Source organism: Lissotriton helveticus, chromosome 10 (genome assembly GCF_964261635.1).
Source record: "Lissotriton helveticus chromosome 10, aLisHel1.1, whole genome shotgun sequence".
In the NCBI taxonomy this organism is placed as follows: domain Eukaryota; kingdom Metazoa; phylum Chordata; class Amphibia; order Caudata; family Salamandridae; genus Lissotriton; species Lissotriton helveticus.
The window spans coordinates 1,044,613,834-1,044,638,212 of NC_136071.1; the positions used below are offsets into that span (position 1 = coordinate 1,044,613,834).

Sequence of the window (24,379 nt, forward strand, 5' to 3'; positions counted from 1 at the left end):
AATGACACAGTGGAGGTGACGAACAGTTGTTGCTGGTGTTCGATGACCTCCGTTATCAGGATCCTGTTTTCCTGCAGACTGAAGCGCTTCTTCCTACTCTTCTTCTCCTTGGCCTTCCCTGACCCCAGGGTACCAGGCAAGTCCTCTGGGGGATTGTGAAGTTCTGGCTCTCAAAGCAAAACCAAAAGGGGATGATGGATGGAGTGTTAAACATTGTAAGCACCCACCCCCAGTCAACTGATCTGGGCTTAATCCATCATTATTCTTTAGCTCACTCCGTCACCCCAGTTCAGACATGGCTATATGCAAATCAGTCTGACCATGTGCCTCATGGGAACAGTCCAGCCTGAACTGCCAAGCCATGTCTTCACTGGACCGGAAACAAGCATCCTGGGACCGATTTCGGGCTCACAGGCCTCATCAACCAGGCTATCTTGAATCCAGTGGCAAAACAAGCAAGGGACCCACGTCTGGGCATACCCTTCCAACTTAGGGCGAACAAAGCAAAACCAAAGGGGATGATGGACGGAGTGTTGAACATTGCAAGCACTCATCCTCAGTCAACTGATCTAGGTTTAATCCATCATCATTCTTTAGCTCCCTCTGCCACCCCCGTTCAGACATGGCGATATGCAAATCAGTCTGACCCTGTGCCTCATGGGAACAGTCCAGCCCGAACTGCCAAACCATGTCTTCCCTGGACCGGAAACAAGCATACTGGGACCGGTTTCGGGCTCACAGCCCTCATTAGCCAGGCTATCTTGAATCAGTGGCAAAGTGAGCAAGAGACCCACATCTGGGCATACCCTGCCAACTTTGGGCGAACAAAGCAAAACCAAAGGTGATGATGGACGGAGTGCTGAACATTGCAAGCACTCACCCCCAGTCAACTGATCTGGGTTTAATCTATCATCATTCTTTAGCTCACTCCACCACCCTAGTTCAGACATGACTATATGCAAATCAGTCTGACCCTGTGCCTCATGGGAACAGTCCAGCCCAAACTGCCAAGCCATGTCTTCCCTGGACCGGAAACAAGCATCCTGGGACCTGTTTCGGGCTCAAACCCCTCATCAGCCCACATCAGCCAGCTCCTCCATACTTGCTCCGGCAACATCCATTGTGCTTTCCTGTTGTTTGGCATTTGTTTGTCAGTTTTTTTCTACTTTTACAGTGATTTTTCCCGCAAGACGTGTGTGAATTGCAGGCCTGTAGCTGGTTTTCACTGATGTTAGTATCGCGATTGGCCTCACCGCCGGTTTATTTGCGTTTTGCTTTTTTGCAGTGTGGCTTTGATTTTAACGCGGTCAGTTGACACGTAATCTGGAGATATCACATGATACAGACGTGTTGAGAATGCTTGGTTAACACAGCTTAATTTTCCCATGATAGACTGCGATGCTGGAAGTTGCGTTGAGTTACTTTTGCGATGGTTATCACACGTTCTTGAGAATATGCCCCAAAGTCTGTAAACGCAAGTGGCCAGGCACAGCAAATGTGGGTTCCTAAGCAGACATGAACTAACATCATTGTTGTCAATTTTTCCATTCTAGTAACACTTTAAAACTACATTACATACAACAGATGGCTGATTTTTATAGGATTGTAAGTGCAGATTGAGGTGAGAAAATGTGTGTTCCCATTTGAGCCGCTTAAAAAAATGGTACTGTGAAAACAGTGAAGTCTCCTTAAATTTTACCTTCTGGGGTTTACAAGCAATTTTCTTCCTTTTCCCTTATTAGTATTACTTCTAATCTTGTTCCTTTTTGAGGGCGGTGTAAGTTGCAAAATAAGTTTAGGAACGTGTCCCAAACCCTCATATTTTTCAAGGGTTGCTGGTGAAGAGATTTCTCCATATGCAAATATGATTTCATGTGAAGAAATGAAGAGACCACAATTAAATATGCTTGTTTATCCTAACCTTATATATTTAATCCATCCTTCTCCCTCATTTGTCTCATAGATTGTCAACTGAGTCCCTGAGTTATACAACATATTATTATTATTATGCCAGTTCCACTGTCAGAAACGTGGAGAGGATAGAGTTAATATGTACAGAAATAGTAAGTTGTGCCTGCATTAGTCACCAATGAATTTATGTGTCTACGAATACATTGACATGTAATCTAGATTTGCATATTCAACAGGTTACAGATTTATACTGTGTACTGACCTCTCTGTGTATTGTGTTTGACAACAGCTATGGGTGTTATTACAAATTACATATTTTTCCATTTTACAAGAGTACAAACTGTCATGCTAACTTTTTTTTACTCGCCTTTATCTCTTCTTTGCAGGAGGATACGGATCATAATTACTATACCTCAAGAACATTTGGTCCCCTGGATCCGGCCAGCAGGGATCTCTGGGTGAACATAGATCAAATGGAAAAAGACAAAGTGAAGATTCACGGTATTCTCTCCAACACCCACCGTCAAGCCGCAGTAAGAAGTGTTTTACAGCATACACTGGAATTTGTTTCTTGTAATGAGCTTTTGCAGCTCTGCTATTGATTCAGCAGACTAAGTCCTGTGACTGAGCAACAAGAAGTAGAGATAGTCATCTGTAAAAAGATAATAACTCGAGGAGGTTTGCTAACACAACACATTATCCAGTCAGTGAAATGATTGGCCAGCATCACGCTTCACAGTACACATGGGCGCACAGAAAGACAGCAGGGTACACCTTAATGATGCAGATTTTTTTTGCTACATCTGTTACTGTGCATGCAGTAATTGAGCACAGCGCATAGCTGGAGGAAAGCCATTAGGCCCCAGCAGATGCTGGGTGATCTTCGAGACTGGTTTTCATGAAGTTGTCTTGCTTTATAATTTTCTGCACATTATCGGTCACTGTGATTAAATGGCGTGCTTGCAGCAGACACAAATTCTGCAGTAACAGAAGCTCAATTTACAAGCCTGGTCGCACTCATCAGACGTGTTGCACGTGCCAGTTGGTAACACTGACACCTGTGCATACAAATATATAAAGCTCCAGGAATATAATAGTGTGTGGCACGTTGGATATTGTTCATGTTCTTTAAAGTAGCTTGCAGCTCGATCAGGAAATTATTGAGGGCTAGATGTACATAGACTACAGTATGCGATTCCCCAATAGCACATTTTTGTGATTCTCTATTAGGGAATCGCAAACAGCTATGTACAACAGTGTGTTTTTCACTGTTTGCGATTCCCAGTGCGCCGCAAATGGACCTACCACAATATTTTTCATAAGGTAGATCACAATTTGCGACCATTGGGAATCGCTAAAAACACAGGGATGGTGGACTCCTGGGTCCAGTAGACTTCCATGTCTGTGCTTTTACATAAAGCAATTTTTTTTCCGTAATGGAAAACGGGTTGCATTACAAAAACAAAAATGAAAAGATTTTGTTTAATTTTTTAAGAGTAGACAGTGGTCTGTTTGGATCACTGCCTACTCTTAAAAGACATTTTCGCACTTTCACAAAGGTGAAGGGTTCTCTGGGGACCCCTTTCCATTTACAATTGAGTTACTACCTGCTTTAAGTACGTGGCAAAAATACAGACGTTTTGCGACCACATTTCAGTCACAAAATATTCACATATACCACTGCAAAATGCTATTAGGAAAGGATGCCCTTTCTAATACTGAATCGCTAACCTATTTTGTAATTCAAAAGTAGGTTCCCAATTAGCAAAATAGGGATTGGTACATGTAAAAAAGGCTTTATTGCGGTCACAAATGGCCCGATTCTGCAAATCAGGCCATTAGCGACATCAAAAAAACTTTGTACATCTGGCCCTGTTAAATCTAGTGTGGATAATAGAAAAGCAAGTGCCACCTTTTTAGGCCCCGAAACCTAACTGTGTAAATCACTCGAAAGAAATATTCAAAATTTGCCAAAATTCTGTCTGAATTGAAGAATAGCAAACCCAACATTCCAGCCTCTCATTCTCTCTATAAAGACTACTCCTTAATTTTAGTTTCCACAACTGGAAACCATTGCCACTTTCTTTCTCTTTAATGGAATCAAGTGTGCTCTATTTTCAGTGTCCCCTTTAGGGTTTCCTAATCATCCCTTGTGAGGCACATTATACTGACCCCTTTAATCGTTTAACCTTTGATTTCAAGATGACCAAGCAAATATATTTTATCTAGGTCCTCTTTGGACCATGCCCTAGGAAAATTGTGATGCTAGATGTGAGCTCTCTTGCACCTATTGTGACTAGAGCGCTCTAAGCACCTTTTTCCCTTTTCTGTTTCCCTTCTTATCAGAACCTTTTTCAGAGGGCAATGGGGGAAGCAGGGGTTACTGTGCCCATACTTAGGGATTGTGGTCGTTTACTCCTGCACTCTTGAAGCCCAACCTATGATAAATCCTTAGTAACCGAGACAATTACTAACCCTTTCACCACATCACTTTTAGTGGTAGTACAGGTCGAGCAGTCCGAGGCTCTTCAAGGAGGAAGTAGTTGTAAGAAATACACAGGTGAAAGACTTCAAGTACAAACAGTAATTTCAATAAGGTGAATGTCCAGTAAAATACCTGCTTTTATGAAAAAAGCAATATTTTAATTGAAGCAGAAAAGCATAGAGGCAACACACTAAATAATATCCACCGTGTCTTAAGGTTGGCACACTTACAAGAGTCCTTACATCCCTTTTTTAATTACGCGGGTTATCCACCGTTTGATACTAGAGGTGACTTGAAGATGTTGCCTATGCTAATATCCACATGAAAAAGTCTAAGTTTGGCTTGCAGTGTCAACTTCAGCAGTGCTCCAGGTTAAGTTCATGCAAGTCCGCAACAGATCTGAAACAGTCTTACCTAACCCAATGGCTGCTGACAAGTGCAGGGATCCAGGGTGTGTTTCTGCCGGCTCCAGTCTACAGACGCTGAGGTTCTGCAATCTCTAGCAGTCTTTGCCCAATGATGCATTGGGCCTCCTCTGACTCGGGACAGCCCTCATCGGTGTCGACATCTTTTTCATCAGCTCCATGAAACTGGTAACTGCTCCTTACTGCAACCTGAGCATGACAATCCAGGGCAATGACCCTGCCCCAGCGGTGGCCCTCTACTGGCACGGAAGGGAGGTCACCAATTCCATCTGTTCTAGGAAGAAAGCGCTTACTTCAGGCTGGACTATTCCCATTGGGGCACAGTCATGACTGATTTGCATATGGCTGGGTCCAAATTTAGCTGACATGGTTTGCAAAATAAAGAAGGACTGGAATACAGCTCAAATAATTACCAGTGGCTGAGATTCATTCAAACATTCCACTCATTACTTTTTCTATACTTCAGTGTCACACAATTTCAAAAGTCTTAGTCTTCCACTCTATCATGATTCACTGGTCCTCAGTGTGAGTCTTACCCATCATTTCCCAGACAATGAGCCCAAGCTTCAATGATCAATAACTGTTCCTGGAATCAAAAAGGCAGTTGCTATTCACAGAAGATGTCCTGCTCAACTTCAAGTGTGTGTGTTCCCACCCCAAGAATGCCAGCAATCCATATATCCTGTCTGTGGTTGCACTCCTAATCTCTACTAATCTCTCCAGACACTGGGCTTTCAAAATGGAACCGACAAGCCTCAATAAGATGTACCATACACTGGCATACATACATATAAGCATCCACACACAAGTATCACATGCTATCAGGAACTACACGCAATTCATGCAGCTTGAACACTCCGGGCCGAGCCTCCATTGAATGGGCCATAGGAATGAATGTCAATCACCAAATCAGTAAATACTAATTTGGTAAATACTGAATCTTACCGATTCTGTAATTTTTACCGATTTTTTTGCTACCTAGCATTTACCGATTCTATAAAACTGAATCGATAAAATTCGGTATTTTAGAATCGGTAAATGCACTTTACCTACATCTGGCCCTTAGTGCTTGCTCTGCCTTCTTGAAATTTGTAAAATAATGATGGTATTATTATTGGACCGTTATTATCACCTGCACAGTCACACAACCAAAATACCACAACGCCTCAAAGAAAGCTAGCGAACACTCAACATCCTATGTAACAAGTCATCGGCGTCATCAGATAGTTTGATTCCAATCGGATCTGATGCTCCAGTGCAGGGTTCTCTTTTGGCACCGTAATGCATTATCGGGTCATTGTCATGGTTCTTTTCAGTTGACCCAGTTGATCCCACAAATCTGAAAACAGTAATTTGTCAAATATATGCCCAATACTGGAGCGTTGTGTCCCTGGCGATCGAGATCCATATATATGTTTGCATTATTTTCACTAACAGAATTACTCTCGACCTATTCAAGATTACGTTTTTTTTTATAAACTAATTACCAAGAATGTATACATTTACAATAGTTATTTGTCTTCCCTGTCCACAGGAAATTTGCATGTATGCCTGTATACAAGGCAACTGAAAATGTTGATAAAAATAACTAGATTTGCAGATTATGGAAGATATCCTATTTAAGAACATATGCAATATAGGTGTCATAGCATCGGACACAAGAAACACTTACAAACCTGATATACTGTTGTAGGATGACACAATATTGTTGAACCATTCAATCGTGTGAGGTGTGCAGGCAGCCATATTTTTCCATCAGTGGTGAGGGTTACACTTAGGCTGGGACTTTCTAACATTTTTCATTGAGGTTCCATTACTTTTGGGACACAGTTGCAACACAAAATATATGTTGGCATTTATTAAGCAAAAGCCAAGCAACTCAAGCTTCCTTAAGCCACGTAAAGCTCGATTTGCTTTGTTTAGTCAAAAATAAAGTAATGCAAGGCAGTGCTACCTTGCATCAGGGAGGCGTTCCAAGAATGGAGCATGGGCGTTCCCATGCATCCACCCAAAGATTTTGATGCAAACACACATATACTAAACTCTGTAAACCTGGGTGTTAGAAATGGGGTTTCTGGTTGGCTAGGGTATGCACCTCAGCCAGGCAGAACTGACCACTCTACTCACGACAAGTAGTTATACACCAAACATCACGCCCCCTTGGTAGCTTGCAAGAGCAGTCAGGCTTATCCCAGAGACAATGTGAAAAGCGTCTGTGCAACATGCTCACATCAGTAACACAATGAATACACCACAAATGAGACACAACATAAAATGATATAAAAAAAAAAAAAAATATATATATATATATATATATATATATATATATATATATATATATATATTGTTTTGGTCCTCATCTCACCTTTTAAGCCTCTGCGGGTCTTATGAAGCAGCTGTGGCGATCTGTGGGCCTCCCGGCTTACTGCACTCGCTTTGGTCACCCGACCAATCCCTTTTGTGAGGGAGCTTGGTGTGATCACAGGACCAACTATCTTAATCTTAAGTTACGACCCCAACTCATAAAAGGATGCCAGATGTTTAATGGCTTATCCTCTAAATCTTCATATTCCAGTCGGGCCACAGCAAACAAGGCTGTAAGCCAGTCCTCACTTTTTGGTGATAAGGGATTTTTCCATTTCTTGCAGATCTCTCTCCGAGCTAATAAGACCAAATATAATAGTAGACCTCTATGTGACTGTGAAGCCGTCTGACAGAATAGGCCATCATCCCCGAAAAGGACTAGTGGCAAATTAACATCAATTTTGATTTTAAAACTATCTCTGAGAGAGCCGCCCACCTCTTTCTAGAAGATTTCCAGTTCTGGACACTCAAAAAAGACATGTCAGTCGTTGGCTAGAAGTAACAGCCATCTTGGGCATTTGGGAGGTGGTGCTGGAGCAAACTTGGCTATCTTTACAGGGGTGTAGTAGAGTCTATTGATAACAAAGAATTTTTTTTTTCAAAGAGACAGGTTTGATGTACTTGTATAATACCTTTAACAAGGGTTCAAAAAGGGACTCTATCAAGGGTCCAAGGGGGGTTTCATTCTACACCATCTCTAAGGAAGGAATCTCGAGATCTTCAGCTTCTGTTAGATTGTAATACCACACTGAGATTTCCTTCCTTATTGGGAAGGTGGATTTACACAACCTTTCGATCTCCCTATTCCCTCTTACTTTCCCTTTTTCTGCGTCATACCATGACACTAACTGTAGATATTTAAATCTAGAGGACCCTGTACCAATCCTAGCTCTCAAATATTACCAAGGGTGAACCCCCTCAGAATCCACCAGCTCGGTCCAAGTGGTAATACTGTGGTATATAAATAAATAATACGGGATCTAGGTTTTACTGGACATAGCAATAACAGATAGCTCAATAAATAAGAGTCAAGATTCGAGGTAGTAGGAGTTTGCAGGTTTAATACAGCATAAAGGACAGGAACAGGACAACCTGCACGGGAACAGGATGGCAGCGCTGCCGGGGGCAGGATCAGAATCGGCACAACATTTAATAACAGTGCACAAATATATATACTAAAACAGTTACATTACAATGAATTACAGTAGGCGGAGCAGTGGGTGTGGTCAATAGCATTCGCGAAAGATAAGGGTGAAAATGGGTGTAACAGGGGCGTATACATAGACATGTGATGTAAACGTAACAGAATATGTCATAAATGGGGCGGAAACATGGAGGGGGCTACCTAAGGAGCCGGGACCTCTAACCTAATGGTGCGCGTAAACTGACAATGACGTGTTAATAGGAGAAGCTGGGGGCTATGAACTCTGTGCTAGGAGCAGAGACTGAAGTCTGGAGAGTCAGGGCGACATGTACCTAAACAGTATCTAGTATCTGATGTTTAGAGAACATGTTGATATAAACTAAGAGTCAGGAGGGGAGAGGCTAACGGACTCTAAGACTGGAGCATGCATTATTCTACATGTAGTGCGTGATGAAGAATATTAAATGACCATTAAATGCAGTATTTCTCTTACATGGAGACGTAAAGGCTAGACAATGACGGAAACTATTGATGCGATTCAGTAGCTTAGGAATGCAGAGAAGGAGGGCTGGACTGATAACTAGAATCATAACATACTCTTGGCAGACTCGTAGGCAGAGCCAGGCTGAGCCGGGCACTGTGAGGCAGGAAGTAAGTGAAGGGTCGAGGATACAGGTGGGGGCTGTATCGCTCCTCAGCGAGGCTCAGGAGACAGGAGCTGAATCTGGTGTCCGGGCCCTTTTGAGGCCTAGAAACGGGGACTTTACAATGAAATAACGTGCACACTGAGAAACGTGGCAACGTAACTTTACATAGGCCTGATACTCGTAGCTTTCACGAGAACTGGAAACTGGCATACTAGTGATGGACACAACTGTAATTGCGTCTTTAATCAAACATGGGGATACATATGCATATTTAATCATGCACACATAACATAAGATGGAGGACACGTAGGGACACAGAACATGGCAAAATTTACTTTTCCACATTCCCTCCTTGTCACTACGTTTCCATCAGGAAACATCAATATTCATGATACCATCTATCATTTCATACAGTATCATTTGCTCGTCTCGAATTTTCTTGGAACGGGATTTAGGACGGGACTTGGGACTAGGAATACAAGATGTAGCACAAATGCCGCAAATCGCAGGGCCACATTGTAAACAGAGGCAGCAACTGAATATGATCGCTACTGCAATACCTAGAAATGACAATACTTTCCATCCCCAGGCGGAAATTATATTCCAGAACCAACCGGACCATGTCCAGGTGCCTGGATCTTGGTGTAACATATGGGCAATTTTATGGAGTCTGGTAATAGCTGAATAAACAGACGGCGCGTTATTAGGAATGAAAATGCAGCAACTAGATCCGATGACTCTACAGGCCCCGCCCCTATCGGCCAGTATGACGTCAAGGACGAGACGATTCTGGAGCACGACAATTCTCATAAAGGATTGTTCTTCGGTTAAGTTACCTAGAGCAGAAGTAGTCTCAATCACTACTGCTTCAAGTGTTCTGGTTAATCTACGTATCAGTTTACTATTCACGACAGTACCTAAGTAGGGGAAGACACCTTTATTGATATCTATGTATTGTTCTAGAGCAGTTTCAGTATAATCGACAATCGGGAAATTTCTCTTGTGTCTAGTATGTACTAGGTGGGAATTCCTATGATAGTCAGGTGGGGCTAGGAAAACTGGTGGCAGTAGGAAGGCAATGTAACATGTTCCCTCCCAATCGAGGGGCAGACGAACATATGCGGTCTGACCACAAACAAAATAAGAATGACGTGAAGCTTTGAAAATAGATTTCCTACTGTCACTATACTTGACAATAGTAGTACAATCACTATGGCCTACATGTACGGAACCATTATTTCGGACACATAATTCACCTTTGACTGGTAGTACTGAAATAGCAGGTAAGTCTGGAGTAGAATCAGACTGAACATTCAGGACCATGAAATTCGAAGAATAATTACCTAGATTATAAACTTCATTCTCTAGATCTAACCCTGTTCTGTGGGGAAGACCTTGCTTGTCTGGGAAACATGTATTGTTCAGAAAAGACATATCTGTTGAGGATGACGTTAACGTGGACCATGCTCCACACGAACCATTATGTGAAAATGGATAAGGAAAGAGTGGCAGAACTCCCTTCGGTGTCTGGAAAGGGGGGAGTCGACCACACACCCAACAATTTGTGGCATTGCTGGTCTGGTGTGAATAATGTAACATGCGGATAAATGAGTTATTACGCATAGCAAGACGATATGAGAGTTCATGAGGAGGCAGATCACTAAACGTGTGCTCTACTGTAACATTAGCAGACTTATTTACATGAGAAACTGAAAAATACAAATAAAATGCATAACTGGTGCAGGAAATTATAATGCTGAAATATAGCAGAAAACATAAAATAATAGTGCAACTTCTAGAGTTCTCACTAACTCTCTCTCTGTGGGGGTCTATTATATACATGTCAGAAACCGGTCTAACCGTTTCACCTAGGGGAGGACTTAGACAATCAAACTGGCTGACTTATTTTACTAGACCTTAGTTTAAGCTTATACTCCTGTTGCGGAGTTTTCTCTAACAGGGAAGGGTTCGTAGCAATGTCTTTTGCGGGACAGTCCTTAAGAATAGTACTTTGGCAGTCTTTAAGATCCTCGGAAATGTTCTTTGAAACAGGTTTCAATCCAAAAAATCTTTTCACATGTGACAAATGGACCCAGCCCTTCCTGCCTTCCAGCTTGACGGCAGTACGGGTGGCCAGGAGGACCTGTCGGGGTTCCTTCCAGCGGGGCTCCAGCGGACTTGAACGATCAAAATTCCTGACCAGAACCATGGATCCGGGAACGATTTCATGCGGTGCCACCTCGGTATTGTCTGGAAATGCGGCGGCAACCTGTGAACGACAAGAGTTGAGGGCAGACATCAAGGAAGCTAGGTAATCTGTCAGCATATTACTTGAAACATCGGTAATACTTCGAGGTCTAGGTGTACCCCACATATTAGGGGGGCGGCCGAATACGACCTCATAAGGGGACAGACCTGATCTGGAATGTGCGACCATGCGCATATAAAATAGGGCAACTGGCAGAGCTACTAGCCAGTCCACACCTTTCTCTTTACATACTTTTGCGATTCGGATTTTCAGGGTCTGATTATGTCTCTCTACGAGACCGGCTGCTTCTGGATGGCGTACACAATGGAACTTCCACTAGTACCCTAACAACAGGGAAATATGTTTCATGAGCTCAGATGAGAATGGCTGGCCGTTATCAGAATATACGACTCTAGGGAGTCCGTAGCGGGGGAAGAATTCACGAACCAACTGCTTGGCAGTGGTCGCGGCTGTGTAATCTGGTACTAGATATGCCTCTGTCCACCTGGACAAAGCGCATACAACTACAAGGACATACTTGAAACCTCGACATCGCTCCATCTGAATATAATCCATCTGGAGGACTTCAAAAGGGTGGTCAGGGGGCTGGAATCCACCTTGTTCCACCGGGACACTTTTACCTGGATTAAACTGGCAACATATCATACAAGTACGGACTTTCTGCTTGGCTGCAGCTCGTAAATGCTTGTTGAACCAAATGTTATGGATACTATCTAACATAGCTTTTTCTCCTAAATGTGCTGGACTATGTGCGGTATTGATAATGACTTGAACCATAGAATCGGGGAGAAACCATGTGGCTTTACCCTTCGTTACCCATCCCTGATCTGTCTGGACCCCTCCTTGTTCGGACCATTTCTTGATTTCCTCGGGAGTAGCATGTAACTGGATATCTATGACATCTTGAGTGGGGTCCTTAACTGTCATACAGGTAGTCAGATCTGGAGTGTATGTCGGTGTCTTATTTACTGGAACGTCTGGTGTCTGTGCTGTAAGCTTGGCTGTGCGATCTGCTAGATCATTACCTTGAGAAATAGTGTCAGTAACTTTCGTATGTGCTTTGCATTTCATGATAGCAATGGATGTTGGTAAGTGTATGGCATCTAACAGAGCTTGAATAAGGAGACCATGCTGAATCTTGGTTCCATGAGAAGTCATGAAACCTCTCTCCTGCCAGAGCACTCCGAAGTCGTGTACGACTCCAAATGCGTAACGTGAATCTGTGTAAACATTAACTTTCAGGTTCTTGGCGTGTATGCAGGCTTGTGTCAGAGCAACTAGCTCTGCTGCTTGAGCAGACAGGGTGTCAATACGGTGTGTTTCTATAACTTCAGTGTCAGTAGTCACTGCATACGCGGCTACTAGTTCTCCTGTACTTGTTCTCATACATGAACCATCCACATAAAGTGTCAGGTCTGGATCTGGTAATGGAATATCTGTCAGATCTTGTCTTGGCTTAGTCATAATATGAACTACTTCCACACAGTCGTGTGTGGCAGGATTTGAATTTACTGACGGTAACAGTGTGGCAGGATTTAGAACGTTGCAGCGTCTGATTTCTATGTGTGGCTGGAACAGTGTCAATTCATAACCTGTTAAACGTGCAATTGTCAAGTGCTGAGTCTGTGTTCGGTTTAAAAGAACTTCCACGGAGTGTGGGACTTGTACCGTCAAGGAATGTCCTAATACTATGGAATCACTTTGTCTGATAGCTAGTGCTGTGGCTGCAACTGACTTGAGGCACGCAGGCAGAGCCTGGGCTACAGGATCTAATGTGCTCGAAAAATAAGCACAGGGCTTGTATTGTCCTGCTTGATCTTGTGTGAGAACAGATAATGCTGTACCTTCACGTTCAGTGACAAAAAGTGTAAAAGGCTTACTGTAGTTCGGTGTTGCTAGAACTGGAGCTTGGCATAGAGCTTTCTTTAACTCATTAAAACTAAATGTATGTTCAGATGTCCAAGGGAGGACAGTCGATACGGCTGCCTCCTGTGTCGTTAACTGTATCAGTGGTTTAGCTAGAAATGCATACTGAGGAATCCATTGTCTGCAGTAAGAAGTAAGGCCGATAAAAGCACGTACCTCCTTCTGGGTCTTGGGCTGAGGAAGACTCGCTATTAACTGGATACGGTCGGGTGTCAACTGCCTACCCCTCTTGGACAGTAAGTGGCCTAAGTAGATCACTTGCGGGACACAGAATTGAAGCTTAGAAGGGGACACCTTGTGCCCCATCTCGGCAAGGAAATACAAGACTGTAAGGGATGCTCGCTCGCAAGCACGTTCAGACCGGGCTGTGATCAGTAGATCATCGACATACTGGAGCAGGGCAGTGTCAGTTGGCATGTGAATATTGTCTAGTTGTCTCTTAAGTGCTTGACTGTAAATACTAGGACTTTCTGTGAAACCTTGAGGAGCTCGTGTGAACATATAGCTCCTTCCATTTAAACAAAATCCGAAAAGAAACTGGCTGTCTGGATGAATGGGGACACTGAAGAACGCGTTCTTGAGGTCTATGACTGTAAAAATGAGGCTTCAGAATCAATGGCTGTCAATAGGGAAGAGATATCTGGGACAACTGGGTACTGGGGAATAATACATTTGTTAAGCTCCCGAAGGTCAATCACTAATCGATATACTGGGGGTGCATTTGGATCAGTACGTTTCATGACTGGAATGATCGGAGAATTACATACATTGGAGTCAGTTTCTACAACTACTCCTTGAGCGATGAGCTCGTCAGTAATTTTGGATAAGGCTGCTACAGCCTCAGGTGGCAGTCTGTACTGTCTGATTCGTGGCAACACTACACCTGGCTTGAGAGTCACACGATGGGGTGTGATTTGCATATAGCCAACATCAGTTGGACCTTGTGCCCATAGATGCTGCGGAACATTGGACAATCTCGGATCAAAATCTCGTAATACATAGTGACCCTTGAAGTCACGTAGGAACAATCGTATTCCCTCTGGGGAGCAGCATATGACTGCACCTAATTCTTTCAGTGTCTTAATGCCTAACAGATTTTCTGGACATGACTTCGTAAGTAACAGATCAGTAGTGCGGGACAATGGACCTACTTCTAGAGTAACTGGCTGAGATATCTCATTTACAATAGGCTTTCCTGAAAATCCAAGGGAAACATTTCTTGAGCCTGAGAGCGGAGCCCCTGGAACTTCGGCGTGACTAATGGTGGTCCTACTTGCCCCTGTATCAATCAAAAACTTTCTGTCTTTCCCTAATATTTGACTATGAACATAGGGACCCTCTTGATCTACAGGTATCTCGATGAGAGGCAAGCCTACCTCCCTCTCTAGGCTGTTTCATGAATATGGCTGATACTCTGGATACTCGGACTGTGCATACTGGTACATCTGTTGTGTAACATGCTGTGTTGCAGCAATAGGCTGCGGTGTTGGAACTGTCTGTTGTGCATTCTGTGGCTGAGAAGTCTGTGAAACTTGTTCTTGTCTAGGCGGACGTGGTCTTTCTTTAGTTTTACCGGTAGCTATATTATGTTTCAGAACTGCACACTCGTTTATAAAATGACCTGGCTGTTTACAATAATTGCATGTCCCTTTAACGGGAACTGCAGGATGACTGGCTTGATTCGTACCCCTCTTCTGACTGTCTTGTGGAATAGATTGTGCAACCAGCACTTTCATTTTCGTGTCTTTCATACGTTTCCTTTCATGATCTTGTTCTTCTCTGATTCTATTCTGGTGGTATTGAAGCATCTGTAACATCTGGGACGGGGTATTAGCTTGCCAGGTACTTTCGACTTTCAAAACTCGATTCTTAACTTGTGGACTTGAATTCTCGACTAATTTAGTAACAAAAAGATGAGGGTATGACTCGCTACTTGTCTTGAGGCCACTGTTTATACTAAAACATTTCTCGAATCTAGAATAAAAATCACTAGTGTCTTCGTCTTGTTTCTGTTTACAGGCTGAGATGGCATCCCAATCTTCCTTTTTCGTGGCTAGTAATCTTGGCAAGACCTGTATTAACAGTTCGGGCAATTCTTTACATTTGTCTCCAAGACCGGTACCTGGTACTCGTGCCTTATCTTCAGCTTCGAGAACTGCCCAATCGATCTTTTTCTCTCCCACCTCCCAATCTTTTTCCTTGAGTTTTTCATATACCCCTGCGGGCAACAGGACTTTTAACATTTTAATTATATCTGGATACGTGTATTCTCCCATACGGAGCATGTCCTTTAATTCTCGGTGGAACCCTGCTGGATCTTTATCATGACAGGGAATTAACTTTTTCATCTCTAAGAGTTCCATCTTTGTAATCGGAGTGTAAACAAACACTCGTTGCATTTCACCATCTGTTGTCCTAACTGGGTGTACTTCTCGTAACGGATTCTGTCTGTCTATGTAAAACGGTTTACTTTCTGGAGGTGAGACATGAACAAAATGCGGGTTCAAGAACATACTATATTTGTGGCGCTGTTCTAGAATGACACTAATTAAATCGGTACCTAAACCTTTCCATCTATACTGGAGTAACTCGTTCAGGACATCGTGTAACGGACCTGGATCAGAATGTTGACCCTCATACAATGTAATGAGGTGCTGGATCATATACATACCCACCAGTCGCTGCTCGGCTGGGGGCAATTTCAGAAACATTTGTGCCACTATTTCGTCTGGAAAAGTGGTAGAATCAGTAATCCATCGGACTGCTGATCGGGCTAGTTCTTGTTCATGCATAGTACTTAACTCACTGTAACCGATTCGTGATTTCAGAATATGATCGGTAGCTTGAAATACTTGTTCCAGAGAACCTTGTTCTGGTGCTGGATGATGTAAAACTGATTTGTGTTCTAGGCGCAAATGGCGATCTGGAAATCTAGATTTTCCTACATACGCTATTCTAGTGGGATTCTCGTCCTCTACCTCTTCGGTAGAGTCATTTTCTTTCTCGCTTACTTGTGCTGCTTTACGTTGTTCGTGTAACTTTAGTATTTCCTTACGAATTTTCTTGTACATACTCTCTATACTACTGATAGTCTTGTGTTTACCCTCGGCTATATTATCACTCCACCTTGTCAGGATTTTCATTTCGGCCTGATCTTTAGTCGGGGAATCTTGTTCTCTTATTAGACAATTAATCAGAAACTTTAATAACATGAGCTGGATCTCAGCTTTCCTTTGGGACATGGCTTCGCCAATACTTTCTGGATCATCCCCTGTACGGATGAAACGATATATTCTGTCTAGATCTCCTTTCATATCTGGTAGGGTGTCTAAATACCCGGTCACCCGTCTTACACGGATGGAATATATTACTGTACTATCATCACCTGCAACTGGATCATAGCGGCATTCAGTGAGAGCTCGTCGGATTTCTGCAACGGACTTAAATTTGGGCGTACGCTGTAACGCACATTCATGTAACTCGGCCAACGTTCTACGTTGGTGCGGTGGCGGGGTACCAGGAGGACCTCCCCCTGCGGCCCCTAAACTGGAATCGTCGACTGATACTCTTCGTACCAGCGCGGCGGGAAATTGTAATGTAGGCTGGACCGGGGGTACCGTAGCAGGTACTGCAAGAGGTGCCCCGGTGTCTGGGGGAGCAGGAATTGCCTGATTTACAGGGACTGGCGGAACAGGATTTGCATATTCCGGGACTGTGTCGTCCAAATAGGACGAGATGAAAATATCAGCTGCGGTCGGTTTGTGACGTAGCTTGGTCGGAACCAATGGTGGCGGAAAATTACTGGATGCCTCCGGGGTCGCTTTTGGCAAGCCCTCGGCAAGAAGAGGATACATACCCTTAATAAGGGCATTCCTCTGTCTGTCTGACTGTTCTGTTTTAACTCGTTCACCTATCTCGATTAGTTCCCTTTCTTGGGCTCGTTCTAAGGATTCTCTACTTAGTTCTGACTTTCTGATTTCTTTTTCGGTTCTTTTATGAGATTCTTTGCGCCATAACTCGATGGCATCTTTCTGTGACTGTCTGGCTTTCTTTTTCCATAATGCTTCTTCTACTCTCATGATGCACTCGGCATCCCACGTACCTGATACGGGCCATCTATACTTTTCCTCTAACTCTTTGGTATACTCTACCCATAAATCTAGATATAATATGGCACTTATGCCATGCTTCTGATACATAAAATGACCTGGACTGTCCCTAGGCGGGACAGGAACTGCTGCTTCTAGCAGACCTTTTCTAGTTTTTAACTGACGTAATTTCGAGAATAAGGGCATGACTGAACTGTAATCTAGACACAATACAATACACAATGAACACGATAATTACTTCACATTCATACCACGACATTAAAATACATGAAGAATATTTAAAATAACAGTTCGAACAGAATACTACCTGGAATACTGAAAACAGAATACATGAATTTTCTCGAGAACAGAACTGACTAGAACAGAAACTAGATGCACTGCTGAAACAGTACGAAACTTACCGGTCTCATAAAGAGACACGTCAGGACCCGCATCCACCGAAGTGGACACTTCGTTTTGGGTCTGTGTACCACCAACCCACGGACCAGAGTCAATTAGATTGACCCTGTCTAGATACTACCCCAGCAATGGTACTCACCGGGCAGCAAGAACGGAAGGCCTCGGACTGGACTGGACTGCTTCGACGCCGGACGGACGAACTTCGAACTTCCTTCTGTTACGGGTGGGCCTCCGGATACCTCGGACCTTGGACTCTCGGCTTGGGCTCTGGTCGGGACTCGCCGCGTTCCTCCACCGCCTCGTCTGGATGCTGGACCGCCACCTCCGTCTCCTCCGTGGGCCTGAGGGATACTTGAAGCAGAAATATCTGCACGTGCACGGTATGGTTCCGTCACGGCTGCAGAGGGTCAGGGGGCCGGCGTGGCTTCACCGGCGCGTGGGGAAAGGGCAAGTCCCTATTCGGGCGCCATTATGTGGTATATAAATAAATAATACCGGATCTAGGTTTTACTGGACATAGCAATAACAGATAGCTCAATAAATAAGAGTCAAGATTCGAGGTAGTAGGAGTTTGCAGGTTTAATACAGCATAAAGGACAGGAACAGGACAACCTGCACGGGAACAGGATGGCAGCGCTGCCGGGGGCAGGATCAGAATCGGCACAACATTTAATAACAGTGCACAAATATATATACTAAAACAGTTACATTACAATGAATTACAGTAGGCGGAGCAGTGGGTGTGGTCAATAGCAGTCGCGAAAGATAAGGGTGAAAATGGGTGTAACAGGGGCGTATACATAGACATGTGATGTAAACGTAACAGAATATGTCATAAATGGGGCGGAAACATGGAGGGGGCTACCTAAGGAGCCGGGACCTCTAACCTAATGGTGCGCGTAAACTGACAAATGACGTGTTACTAGGAGAAGCTGGGGGCTATGAACTCTGTGCTAGGAGCAGAGACTGAAGTCTGGAGAGTCAGGGCGACATGTACCTAAACAGTATCTAGTATCTGATGTTTAGAGAACATGTTGATATAAACTAAGAGGGGAGAGGCTAACGGACTCTAAGACTGGAGCATGCATTATTCTACATGTAGTGCGTGATGAAGAATATTAAATGACCATTAAATGCAGTATTTCTCTTACATGGAGACGTAAAGGCTAGACAATGACGGAAACTATTGATGCGATTCAGTAGCTTAGGAATGCAGAGAAGGAGGGCTGGACTGATAACTAGAATCATAACATACTCTTGGCAGACTCGTAGGCAGAGCCAGGCTGAGCCGGGCACTGTGAGGCAGGAAGTAAGTGAAGGGTCGAGGATACAGGTGGGGGCTGTATCGCTCCTCAGCGAGGCTCAGGAGACAGGAGCTGAATCTGGTGTCCGGGCCCTTTTGAGGCCTAGAAACGGGGACTTTACAATGAAATAACGTGCACACTGAGAAACGTGGCAACGTAACTTTACATAGGCCTGATACTCGTAGCTTTCACGAGAACTGGAAACTGGCATACTAGTGATGGACACAACTGTAATTGCGTCTTTAATCAAACATGGGGATACATATGCATATTTAATCATGCACACATAACATAAGATGGAGGACACGTAGGGACACAGAACATGGCAAAATTTACTTTTCCACAATACCCGCCCTCTTTATAGGCAACCCCAAACTGTCTCTTAGGCAGCCCGGTGCTCCGGGTGCGTCCCAAATGGGGGCAAGGTCCGAATAGTAGCCTATCCCCCAACTGAGTCTAACCCTGTGCCACAACTCCAAGGCTGCCCTCAGAACCTTAAGGCGTACCCGCTTAAAGTACTTTGGAGACCCAAACATATATAAAAAGGCCTCACCACCTCCACCTTCTTCAGCTCTCACTATTTCTCCCAGCAACCTGCCCCAGGCTGACTCCTCTGGTTTCACAAGTAGCATCCAAATGCTTTTAAACTGGAATGCTACTGCATACAAACTAATATCAGGAAGGACCAACCCCCCTTTATTTAGTCTGCGGACAAGTTTCTTCCAGGCCAGTCGGACCCCCTTGTCCCCCTACACAAAACTCCCAATCTTACTCTGCACCTTACTAATGCTCTTTTTCGAAAAAGTTAGAGGTATAGTGGTGAATAGGTAGGATAGCTTAGGGAGAATGACCATCTTTACTAGGTTGGTTTTCCCATAAATTGTTAAGGGGAGATTCCTCCATCTACTGAAGAGGCGATCTATATCTTTGGTAACTCTGTTAAGATTAATTTGGGGGATTTTTTCCAGATCTTTAACAATATAAATCCCCAAATATCTAAACTCTGTACTGACTGTTCCTGCCCACTGATCCAAGTTCCAGCACATTACCTCTGTCTTTGATTTGTTGACTGAGTAACCAGACAGGGACCCAAATCCGACCAAAAGCTCCTCTACCCGGGGGATTACCACTTCAGGATCACTCGTGTATAATATTAGGTCGTCTGCATAAAGAGCTATTTTAGAGCTATAATGTTTAGACCTAAAGGGATAGATTGATTCATCTAATCTCATGGCTTGTGCCAGAGGCTCTACCTAAAATTATATAAAAATATTGTATATACTGTACATAACACATAGACCAAAATGACATGAACCATAAATCCTGTGCATACTATGAAAATTCTGAGTCAGTACTCACTATCCTGACAAAGCGAGCATCAAAACAACATGCATCATAGCAAAACACATGAATCTAGTACCTGTGCAAGTAGAACAAAATGGGAATAGTACTTGTGAATGCAACAAGTTAAGCATAACATACATCACACATGTTGTGCAAGTACTGTGGATTGTTAGGGGTTCATAATGGCTTAGCGTTGCCCTCAGGGTCTGCCATGGGGAGTTTTCTGCCGCAATATGCAAGGCAACCTGAACCTCACGATAGGCAATAAAAAGAAATGCTTACTACATTGCAAGTAAGGGGCATTGAGTGCTCTGCTTCTCCTGCTCTCATATTTCTATTCAGGGGCGTAACACAGGCCCCTGTATCCCCGCGGTGTGGGGGAGCCTCCAGCTGCAGGGGGCCCCCTAGCACAATACCCAGCTCCGAGCAGAGCAAAAAGAAAACAAGAAAGCGATAAAGGAGCAGTGATGAGAGGCATCTGAGGGTCAAATAAAGACAACACAGGATGAGTGAGGCCAGCAGAGTATTAAACAGAATTCATATTGGACAGGAAGCTAACAGTGCACCAAGGTGGCAGTGGGGTGCGCACTGGGAGGGGCAGGGATGGTGTCTCAAAGAAGACACGCATAGTGCGCAAAGGGACAGGCAGCTACAAAGGTGAGAGGCAGCTTTAGTGGTGGGTGCACACTGGGGCCCCTCTGTAAGGAGAGGGATGGTGTCTCACAGAAGACATGAACAGACACTGCACACAGGTGATAGGCGGATTCAGTGGGGTGCACACTGGTGTCTGTCTGTGAGGGCAGGGATAGTGCTTCACAGAGGACACGCACAGGAACAAGCAACTTCAGTTGGGGTGCACACTTGAGTCCCTCTGAGAGCAGGGATGGTGTCTCACAGAGGACACACACAGGTGACAGGCAGCTTCTGTGGGGTGCACACTGGGGCCCCTCTGAGAGTAGGGACAGTGTCTCACAAAGGACACGCACAGTGCCTACAGTTGAGAGGCAGCTTCATTGGGGGGGCACACTGGGGCCCCTCTGTGAGGGCAGGGACGGTGTCTCACAGAGGGCACAGACAGTGCACACAGGGATGGGCAGCTTCAGTGGGGTGCACACTGGGCCTAGTCAGTGAGGGCAGGGACTGTCCATCGCAGAGGACACGCACAGTGCATACAGGTGAGAGGCAGCTTCGGTGGGGTGCACACGGGGCCCCTCTGTGAGAGGAGGGGTGGTGTCTCACAGAATACATGCACAGACAGTGCACGCAGGTGAGAGCAAGACCACTGACTCATTGTCAGTAAAATTGCTCTCCCTCCCTCGCAGCTCCACAATTAAGTGAGGATTTCACCCAGCCCCTGAACTCTCGAATGTTGGTGTTTGAGGTCCTCCTCTACTGGCAGGTTTCACCTGCGCCTCATGCTCTGCTTTTTCTCTCCTTGTTTACTCGTTTTTACTCTCACTTCTATCTCCCCCCTTCACTCTCCTTCTGGGTCTTAACCTCCTTTTTCTGTTGTTTTCGCCTCATTTCAAGCTCTCCCCTTCTCTCTCCTGTGTCTTTCCTCCATTTTTCACTCATTTTTTACCTTCATCTCAATCTCCCCCTTTCACTCTCCTGTGTGTCTTTCCTCCACTCTTTCTTGCACTTTTGCTGGCTTATTTGCACTTTTCACTCTCTTTTTGCCTTTTAACTTTGCCTTTTTTAGCCTGTTTTCCCCGCCGCTGCTGCCCCTGCGGCCCCTCCCCCCCAACACGACCAGTGCAACCGGTCCAATCCAGATTCCATCCCCGCTCACGCTTCCCAACTGCCCACCCCTCCCCGATCCCTACGTAATGCTACTGCGGGGACTGGCGAGCAAGACCACTGACTAATTGCCAGTGAAATTGATCTCCCTCACTTGCAGCTCCACCATTAAGTGAGGCCTTCCCCCAAGCCCCTGCACTCTCAAGTGTTGGTATTCAAGGCTCTCCTCCAACCACAGGTTTCACCTGCACTTCATCCCTGGTCGTCCATTGGACCTCTGCCTCCATTCTCTTGCTCCACTTTTTCTCTCTTTTTTATTCGATTTTTCCTTCGCTTATATCTCCCCCCTTCACTCTCCTTCTGGGTCTTAACCTCCATTTTCTGTCATTTTCCCCTCATTTCAAGCTCCCCCTTCACTCTCCTGTGTCTTTTGTCTGGTTTTCACTCATTTTTTACCCTCATCTCAATCTCCCCCTGTCACTCTCCTGTTTTCTCTGTGTCTTTCCTCCACTCTACCTTGCACTTTTGCTGCCTTATTTGTACTTTTCTCTCTCTTTTTGCCTTTTTCCTTTTGCCATTTTTTGCCTGTTTATCCCCGCCGCTGCTGCCCCAGTGGCCCCTCCCCCCCGGCATGACCAGTGCGACTGGACCAATCCAGCTCCCCTCCACGCTCCCGCCTTCCAGCTGTTCAGCCCTCCCCGACCCCTACTTAATGGTGGCCATTGCGCAGCCGCCACGCCGATGGGGCGCCAAAAGCAAGCCCATCTGCACCCATCCGCGACCCGACTGTGACCAGCACGAGGAACCCTGGATCTCTGCACTACCAACGCTACGACTCAGCGGCACCCCACAGTCTCAACCCAGGCCGCAACAATAACTGCAAGCTAGCATAACCAGCCGACACCCACGGACCCTTCAGCTGTCACTGCTGCCGGCACACCTGCAGCACCGCCAAGACTACGGCCCCAGCGCAATCTGCCCGCAAGAACACAACAGAACCAATGACCCTGCAATGCATCCACCCCAATGTCCGATCGCTCCACAAACATACCACTGAAATCTGGGACCTCCTCGACAGCACTACCCCGGACGTAGCATTCTTTACCGAAACATGGACCAACACCACCTCAGGACCGGAAATTGCCATTGCCATTCCCCAAGGATACAAGATCTCCAAGAAGGACTGCCCCACCCGCCCTGGAGGAGGAATCGCCATCGTCCACAAATCCACCCTCCGCCTGAGCACACTCCCCGACAAGCCCACAGACCTTCACTTCAAGATACTGGCCAGCCCTACCTCCACCCTCTGTGGAACCCTCATCTACCGACCCCGCGGACTTTTCGCCAACTCCATCACGGACATCAGCTCCCCACATGCTATCGCGTCCACCAACTACATCATACTTCCACCTCGACAACCAACTGGACCCCAGCACCACATCCCTCCTGAACAAACTCCACAACATTGGACTCCGCCAGATCGTGATTAAACCCACACACTCAGCAGGACACACCCTCGTCCCCCACTTCACAACAGGAAACTCCATCACCTTGAGCAACACCACAGAACTCCCATGGACTGACCATCGATGCGTCCACTTCACCTTCAGAACACCCACCATCCACAGACGCCAGCACCTGCTCCCTCAAAGAAACTGGACCAGAATCACCGACGACCAGCTAACCTCATCACTCAGCAACTCCACCCCAACCATCCGGGAAAACGATGACGCCAACACCGCAGCCCGAACCCTACACAGATGGATCTCCGACAGCACCAACACCATAGCCCTCCTCAAGAAAAACAACAACACGCATGCCAAGAAAGCTAGATGGTTCACCACCGAACTTTAAGAGTTCAGACGCACTTGCCGCCGCCTCGAAAAGGTCTGGAGAAATATCAAATCCACAGTAGCCCACAACAACTTCAGTGCCGCCTCCAATGCTCACCACCAACTCATCAGAAAACGAAGAAAAACAATTGAAGACAGAATCGCCACTCATGCACACAACAGAAAAGAACTCTTCAACATCATCAAGGAGTTTGCCCAACCCACCAGCGAGTCCACCGACATCCCTCCCTCACAAGGCCTCTGTGACAAACTCAGCCCCTTTTTCCACCACAAAATGAAAAGCATCTATGACAACTTCAACGAAGACAACCGACACACTGAAACCTCACCAACCACCCGACACCCTGAAGCCAGCGATCGACAACTGGATAGCCCTCACCACGGAAGACTCACTGAAGACAATGAAGTTAATCCTCTCCGGGGCCCCCACGGACCCCTGCCCCCACCACATTTTCAACA

General features: G+C 45.2%; 1 protein-coding gene across 1 annotated transcript in view; it reads left to right on the forward strand.

Moving 5' to 3' along the window:
* The window catches only part of PLXDC2 (plexin domain containing 2), a 1,000,652-nt gene that overhangs the window by 167,899 nt on the left and 808,374 nt on the right, over nucleotides 1-24,379 (forward strand). The window contains exon 2 of the mRNA XM_078663746.1: nucleotides 2,298-2,444. Coding sequence (XP_078519872.1) covers nucleotides 2,298-2,444 — 147 coding nt within the window. The remainder of the gene's footprint in view (nucleotides 1-2,297; nucleotides 2,445-24,379) is intronic.